This window comes from Austrofundulus limnaeus, unplaced genomic scaffold (assembly GCF_001266775.1).
Source record: "Austrofundulus limnaeus strain Quisiro unplaced genomic scaffold, Austrofundulus_limnaeus-1.0 Scaffold59, whole genome shotgun sequence".
NCBI lineage: Eukaryota > Metazoa > Chordata > Actinopteri > Cyprinodontiformes > Rivulidae > Austrofundulus > Austrofundulus limnaeus.
The window spans coordinates 813,780-822,113 of record NW_013952461.1 but is presented as its reverse complement, the minus strand read 5'-3'; the positions used below and the strand labels follow the sequence as shown (position 1 = coordinate 822,113).

Genomic DNA, 8,334 nt, shown 5'->3' with positions numbered 1-8,334 from the left:
CATTATAACATGATATAAAACTCAAAAAAGTTTATTTTACATGATATTGCCCCTTTAAAATAATAATAATAATAATAACTAAAAATAAACTAAAATTAAYGTACAAGGTTATAAAAATGAAATAAGAAAAATTAGATACTGTGCAGAACAAAATGACAAAGAAAACAGCCACGACAGACTCAATTTGTTTGATTTGGATGATGTTWTTTATATGAATTATTTGATCTTTAAAATACCAACATTTCCACATGGCTTTATATTTGGGTCCACGTTATGATGTAAATTTTAAATATTAAATGATTGATGTCTTGATCAGTTACTCAGTAATTGAGCAGCCTTTTTACCAAATACTTTTTTACTATTTCTTGAGTCATTTCTTGCATGGCTAATTTTACTTTTACTCGAGTAAAAATATGTTGAACTAGTTCTTTACTTTAGTTACTTTTGTTTTACCTTCACTTCTTGTTTTAATTTAAGAACATTAATTTAAAAAAAGAGTAAGTTGCTTTATCARGTTGTATTTTGGGTGCGCAGCAGAACAGAATGGCTGCGTCTCCTGGTATGTCTGAGGCAGGAACAACTGCTGTGGATCTATATTTGTCTCATAAGCCAGTGACAGAGGGCGCAGACTCTTCTGTCAGGCACCACGTCAGCCTGCCAATGAGAGTTACTGCATCGCTGATACTGAGGGGCATCAGAGTCCTTTCACCTGGGGACAACATTTCAAGGATATGATGAGCCAAAAAAAAAAAAAAACAGAGGAAACCAGTGGGGAGTTCAAATGCACAGATGGAAAAGAGGGTGAAATGTATTTTAGTGTAACTGAACACCATCTGCAGAGGCTGAGGATAGTTTGTGCTATTAATTCTGTGCAGAAAGCAAAAGCAAAACTGTCTTGTCTTTTACTTCTCTAAATCTTTCATTCTTTCAAATGCTGAGTCTTTTTAGTTCCTACTTAAAATATAAAATTACACCACAAATAGTTTCGGTAGTCACGCTCTTCAAAGCAAAATGCAAAAAAGTTGTTTTCTGATGTAAATAATCCATCTATAAAAGCAATATTGATAGAAATCCACATGTGGTCCTTATAGACACATTGTGTTAACCACAAAAAGTAAGTGTCAAGTGCAGCAAAAGTTTGTTCCAGGTTCGGCAAGAGATTATTCTGTAAGTCTGCCTTCATTCATGCATATTTAATCAGATTCATTATCTCTGAGAGGGCATTCATGTTTTGCCKGTCAGCTTTTCAGAATGAGCCACAGCATCTATGAGCTAATCAGTCCCGCTGCTGTCAAACCAAAAAGCCGTTCCTTTGTCCACTGCTGTCAGCTGTCGTTACCAGGATGGTGAAACCAACTCCACCCAGTCGGTCCGAGTGTCATCAGAGGCAGCCGCACTTTCACAAGAGGCCCTGCAGCACGAAACGCCCGACCGAGGTTTCCCACAACCTGGGGGATTTCTGACTACGCCTGCGAAACGGTTCAAAATGTCTCCTCAAACATAAGTTTCATTGAAAATCAAGACCTACGTACAATAATTTGCAGAATGTTGGAACTAATAAACGGTAGTTAGTAACTCAAACTTAAACACATGTCAAGAAAATGTACAAACAAAACTGAAAATGACTAAAAATGCAAAGTCCAAACAAAAACTGTAAAAAAAAAAACTTTTAAAAGTTTTAGGAATTCCTTAAAGCAGGGATATTCAACTGGCGGCCCGCGGGCCACATCTGGCCCCTGGGTGGCCAAAGTCTGGCCCACCAATTGGTTCATTAATCTTTTAAGTCCAAACATCCTGTTTTTCTACCTTAATTATGTCTAGTTTTTTTAGTTAGACATGGACATGTGGTATCTACAGAAACATCAGAAAAATGATTAAAAGCTGGTAAAAACTGTTTCAATAAACACCCAAGACAGGTAAAATTACAAGCAGTTGAAGATAATAATAAGCTAAATAACAATAATAGCAGTTTWAAAAAGTCAGAGATGTCAAAATAATTGTTAAATATGAGGAATTTTGTGATTTTTGTTTTTGATATTGTTTTGTTATCGTTACTTTTATGTTGTAATCCATGATTAAATGCAGCAAAATAAACTATTTCAAAAGGCAACACATTTATTTACATAATGACTTTAACTGCTGGATGTCTGGCTGTTGGCCTGTAGTAACTGTGGCCCCCGCAGCAATTTAGTTGAAAAGCCTTGCCTTAAAGTGATTTAAAATGTAAATTAAGCAAAAGTGTTCTCAGTATGTACTAGTTCTTCTCATTGACTTTTATAAAATAAATAAAGACAAAACATATCTACACATTTATTTTTAACTTTGGCTGGGAACGAGCTCATTGGAAAAAAAAAACCTTTATTCTATTTTGAAAGACATTTTTAATTAAGACTATCTTTAAAGAAAAGGTTTGGACTCTAGCAGGAAAAAGCACAAATGCCACTAAGTGCAGTAATTAGAGAGATATTAAACCAGCTGCTCATTACAGTTAATCRTGCCAAAGGTCATATTTGGAGAATACGGTTTCTTGCAGCTCAAATTTCAAATTAAAAACTTATGTTTTCAGCCGAACCCCAAATTACAGCGGGCCCCTAAAAATATCCAAAACCTCTTTATGAAGGCAGTGGTTGGTTTTTGCGTTCTCAGCTGCACCCACAGAGAGATGATGAAACTTTGGTCATAAATGTCTCCTTATGAGGTAATAAAACACAACGACTTGGCGCCGTCTCCAAATGGAAACAAGGGCCTGAATAATACAGAGAGCAGCAGCAGATCAGAGACAAACTTTACCTTTGAAAGTGAGGACAGAGGAAACTGAAGGTGGGAGTGGCCTAGAACGGGTTCTACTTCATCAGATATTTGAGGAATCCTTCCATCCTGTTTCCTGTGAGTCACAGAGGGGTGAGGAAAAAAAGAGACATTACTCAAAAATCGAAAGTATTCTGATTTTAGGCAATCAAAGCGTGAGAAAAATCGCAGTAAACCAGAGGTTCTCAACATGTGGGGCGTGAAGCCTCAGATGGGACGCAGGCCCACTGCAGAGGGACCACTCGTTTTATTTTTGTTTTAATTGCCAGGCTGTAGAATAAACCATTTTGTAATCAAAAAGTAGCAAGCATRTTACAGGGGGCATGTGAAAAAATGTCCCAGGTGTGTAAAAATAAATAAATAAAAATAGGACTGAAATATGTAGGGCCCTATGATTTCCACAATGTGAAAAATGAAAACTGAGTCACGAAATTGACACAAAATGGAATCCTGTATAAAACGCGGAATCTCGTAGAATTTGCTCTTTTGTGGAGTTTGATGTATTTTGGACGCTGCTGCTTCCTGCACCTACCATTACCTGCTTTATTTATTTAATTACTTATTCACTTTCAAGGCAACGTTTTTATCTTTATATTYAATTTGAGTTGAAAAGGATAAAATGCCTGAGAATTAAGGGTTCTTAACCTTTTTGACCTCGGGGCCCAATTTGTTGAACATAAAGTGGCACGAGGCCCAGTCAGACGTTACAAGTGTATGGATTAAAATGATAATTATTCTAAGTCTTGTTTTAATTTAAATCGTATTTGCATTATAATTAATTAAATACACTTATAGTTTAAAAGTAAAACTCCTGTCAAATAATCACCAGACATGATTATGACAAACACTTTTATATTGTAACCTGCTCATTACAATTATTTGAACAAATACAACGGTCAACACAAAAATAACATTTTTTTAAAACAAACAATAACAAAAATAGACATTTCAATAAATAAAATTGTGGTCATAAAATAAATACATTTAAAATGTTCAATGTAAATGTTTCACATAAAAAACTGTACAATTAAATTTGATGAAGTACAAATGAAAATAAAGCCTTTTTAAACTTTTGCAGGGTAGAACCAGAAGCTGCTCTTCATATTAGTGACAAACAATAACAGTAACAACAGCTTTTTGACAAGTTTAAAGTTTCTTTAAAATACATTCAAAATGTTTAAAAATAAACTACAAAAATTAATTTAAAGTGCAAATTAAAATATAGTTGTATCTACGGATGTATTTGACAATGTTTTGAACTTTTAAAATATTGCATGATTAAAAACCAGAAGCTGCTCTTCATATTAGTGACAAACAATAACAGTAACAACAGCTTTTTGACAAGTTTAAAGTTTCTTTAAAATACATTCAAAATGTTTAAAAATGAACTACAAAAATGATGAAGTGCAAATTAAATTATAGCTCTATCTGCAAATGTGTTTGATAATGTTTTGAACTTTTAAAATTTTACATGGTAGAACCAGAAGCTGCACTTCATATTAGTGACAAACTTTGGCATTTTTTGACAGGTTGTCTTCATTTTTGCTTCTATTTTTCATTTAAAATACGTTTCCATTCTCTGCAGGTTTCTAAGGTTCTTCTTCTATGCATTAAAAAGTTGTTAAACATCTGAGTGGCACACTACTGCTACTAGTGGTGAGAAAGTGTATTGCACCGTATTCAAAATCAATGCGGTCCCACGGCCCTCTGTGGCCCAAAGTTAAAAACTGTTGTTCTTTTGAGGCCCTCAAGGTGGCGCTCACGGCCCACAATTGGGCCGCGCCCATGGGTTAAGAATCTCTGTTCTAGGGGGTTAAATAAATAATTTTCATTTAATAATCAGCTGTTGTACATTATAGTTTTTTGAAAATCACCATTACGTTTGACAGAGGCGGTACTAGTGGTATGAAAAAATGGCTCAGGAGGTACACAAGTCTAAAAAGGTTGGGAACCACTGATCTAAGCTATAAATCTGCTTTTTGATCTTGCTGAATTGGCACAATTCCARTGGCATTTTAACAAAAGCCTCAGTGTTTTATCAGTTAACCTGTAACTCTGAAGAACTCTACTACTCGTAACTACGAAATAGTCTATTATTGACATTGTGAGACGAGCTGCGTGCATCCTGYATCCGTTCTGGTCAACAGGTGCATGGCATTGTCATTTAGAAATTTTCCTTTAAGTCGTATTCTTTGTGAATAGTTTTTACCTTTGTAGGTTTGAAGATGAAAAAATAAGTGTAATTTGAGTCAACCAARGCGATCTGCCTGAATAAAATGGCTGAGTGTCAAAACGAGGAAAAACTATTTAAAAAAACTGAAGAAGAAATGATTTTCAGCTGCCCTCCCCCACTTTTATCTCTTGTTACCCCCACTCTCATCCCCTCGTGTGATCGGACTAAATTACCAGTCCGACCGGGATTCTGGTCACAGTATGTTACTTCACACTTTGTCTCTCACAACATTGAGCCGCCCGAGCCGGCAGCCCTTCTGCACACGCGTCCCGTTCCCCAACCTTCAGCGGAGKGCGTGTCTAAACACCGTTCAGGGACCAAAGACACGCAGAACGACAGAACGATCTGATTTCTTGGTGAGAATAGAGTGAGAATGGTCTGAGAATTGTGCTCTCACACTCATGGTTTTCCTTTTTTCCCCCCCTTCCCACCTAAGAACATCGGAGAGGTTTAAAGTTAGCGGAGCTGAGAAAAAAATCCATTACAGAAGCATCTTTCTTCTGCACCACAACCCATTATTAGATATCGGAGCCCTCCTTACAGCGGAGGAGAATTTATAAGTCGTGTAAACAGAGCTGCACTCTTATGGCAACAGACATGCTGACCTGGAGTGAGGTTGGGAAATCTATTACTGATATAACCCTGATTTCTTTCTGGGAAGTGCTGTAGTCTCTTGGGCAGCAGCTTAAGTGATGAGCACTGCAGCTCTTTGTGTCAATTAACGTCAGAACAGCAGGGTTACTCTAACGCAAGTCTTTGTTCGCTGTGATCTCTGCCGAAAGAGACAGACCCTTCCTGCAACATCAACAGCTTCTCAGAACCAGCCTCACACACCTCTGAAGTGTGAATGCTGATCTCATGCAATGCAGCTGGAACACGGTGAGGAAAAGTCAAACATGACAGTATTCAAAGAAACAAACTCTTAAGGCTTAAACTTGAATGACCCACACTGTCGAAAAGGCAGACAATTAAATATATCTGCAACAGAAAGAGTCAAGATGGCCACCACAAGAAAATGACACAAACATGGCTACAACTCAGCCAATTTACAGATAATGGGGGTAAACTTTGGGGTTTATTTAAGCTTTAATAAACTACCTAGTGTGCCATCAGCAGCGAAAAGTGTTCTGCTGCCAGACGAGCCTCCTTCCTCTATCTGCTGCAATAAATTCTGATTGATTTGCACCTCGGTGCTGCTCTGCCTTTCATAATGGACCCGGGTTTACCCTCGTGGATTGTTTTGGTCGGCTGTCTGCATGCTAAAGGAGCCGGTCGGTGACTTGAAGCTGTAAAATGTGTGCTTGTGTTTATTCAATCACTGCGTGCCTTTAGAAAGCAGAAAACGAGATTTTTGCAGGAAAGTCTGAATGATAAAATTGTTCGATAAGATGGAAAACAGTTCATTTCTTGTAGGAAAATCTGCTGGATTATTCAGCACACGTGGAACTTCAGAAAAAACCCCATCAACAAACGACATCTGCATCCTAACTCTCCTCGAACACAGCAGATTTTATATTACAGCTAAAGTTAAAGCTTCATATCTCTAAACATCATTCTCAAAGAATTTAACACTTGTATCCTGAGACCTGCACCTTTTCTGGATGTGCATTTTTTTTCTCTCTCTAAAATACACGGGATTAGTAGGACCTAATAAGTATAATAACTAGACCCTGACATGGTACAGGAAGTGGTTTTTGAAAAAAAATAAATAATGTCCTCATATTAGGATACTGGGTCTCAAAATGTTATGCTTTTTGAGGAATACCTAAGCAATTACCAAGCAAAGCTTGGGAAGCTTCATGATAGCCTTTCTGGTGGTTCCATTTTCCTAGTTATTTTGGCAGCCAGCTGTTGACCAGAGCAAGATTAATGAAGGGCATCATCAACAACTTTCAGATTGCTCTTCAGTTTGAAGAACATATTACCTGACGTAATGGCAGGAAATCGCAGACCATTTGACCTGAACATCATTGGTACAATCAGTTGGCTGTACAAATGTWTCATTTGCAAGAACTATTTGCACTTGTGAATTGTTCTAAATATTTCCAGATTTGTTTAATAAAAAAAATTGTGACCAAATATACCACTTACACTACTGTAATTATTTACATTTGCAAACCATTATAAATATTTGCAGATTTATCCTACCTCATGGTACAATTAATAACAAAACTACAGTCCCAATGTCCTCAAATGAGGAATTCTTCTTTACCGACATTGTACTTTGTTTCAGTTGTAAAAAAATGTTATTTTTGCATGTCTTATTAAGCTAAAGATCCAACTGGGCATAAATATACTGGTTTCAAGCGTGAAATGTAACTTGGACTTTTACTTCGGCCATTTTTCTTACCAGAGTTGTTGTAGAAGCTTTTCACTGGGATCTCTGCCATCTTGTTTTCACTAGAGCTGTGACRTTCGCGAATGATCCGAATCTTTTGAATGGCTCTTTACAATGAACGATAGGAGCAGAATCGTGGGCAGTAATGAGCCATTTGTAGATTTATTTTGTTTATTCCTCATATAATCTTTATTTTTTCATTTTTAAATCGCTCTCGCTTTGCTTTTTCATRGAAAACAGGTGGAGTTGTGTGAGTACGGCTCACGGTGAAAGAGGGAGGTGGGTTCCGCTTGACAAACAAATGGTTCCACCCACATGATGGGATTACATCATTACGTACGGCTACGTGATTAAATATTTCCCTACGTGATGACGTAATACGTTCAAAATCGAATGGCTCTTTTGAAAGGCTCTATGAAACAAACAGCTCCCCAAGATCYGGATCCCTTCAAAGAGCCATTTATCCCAGCTCTAGTTTTCACTCAAATGAACGTAATATTGTCATGGAACCACTAGAGCAGGGGTGCCCAAACATTTTCCCCAAGAGGGCCAAAATGAAAATCTATCCAGGGCTGCAGGCCAAATTCATTAATATAATACATGAAATACAAATACTTTTTAAAGTAAAGTCTTTTATTTTTAACGATTAAGCTATCCAATGGCCCTCTTTTGTTTTAGTCTGTGCACTTGGAGAAAGTCTGCCATACACTCAAGTAGCAAAGGCTCATGGGACATTTCATAAATTTATMAAATGAGTTTTTGTGGCCTTATAAAGTGTGCAAATCTACATGTGTGGTTAAATCCGAACTAAATACAGCGGGTAAAATAAGTATTGAACACGTCACCATTTTTCTCAGTAAATATATTACTAGAGGTGATAATGACATGAAATTTTCACCAGATGTCGGTAACAACCCAAGTGATCCATACATACAAAGAAATCAAACCATAAATG

The 8,334-nt window shown here is 36.9% G+C and overlaps 1 protein-coding gene across 2 annotated transcripts in view; it reads right to left on the bottom strand.

The window, feature by feature from the left end:
- The window catches only part of rap1gapb (RAP1 GTPase activating protein b), a 122,188-nt gene that overhangs the window by 39,027 nt on the left and 74,827 nt on the right, over nucleotides 1-8,334 (bottom strand). Inside the window, exon 3 of one of the 2 annotated variants that reach the window (XM_014009545.1) lies at nucleotides 2,791-2,884. The exons of the other annotated variant lie outside the window; for it this stretch is intronic. Within the exon in view, the coding sequence (XP_013864999.1) occupies nucleotides 2,791-2,884 (94 nt within the window). The remainder of the gene's footprint in view (nucleotides 1-2,790; nucleotides 2,885-8,334) is intronic. 2 annotated transcript variants of the gene reach the window in all.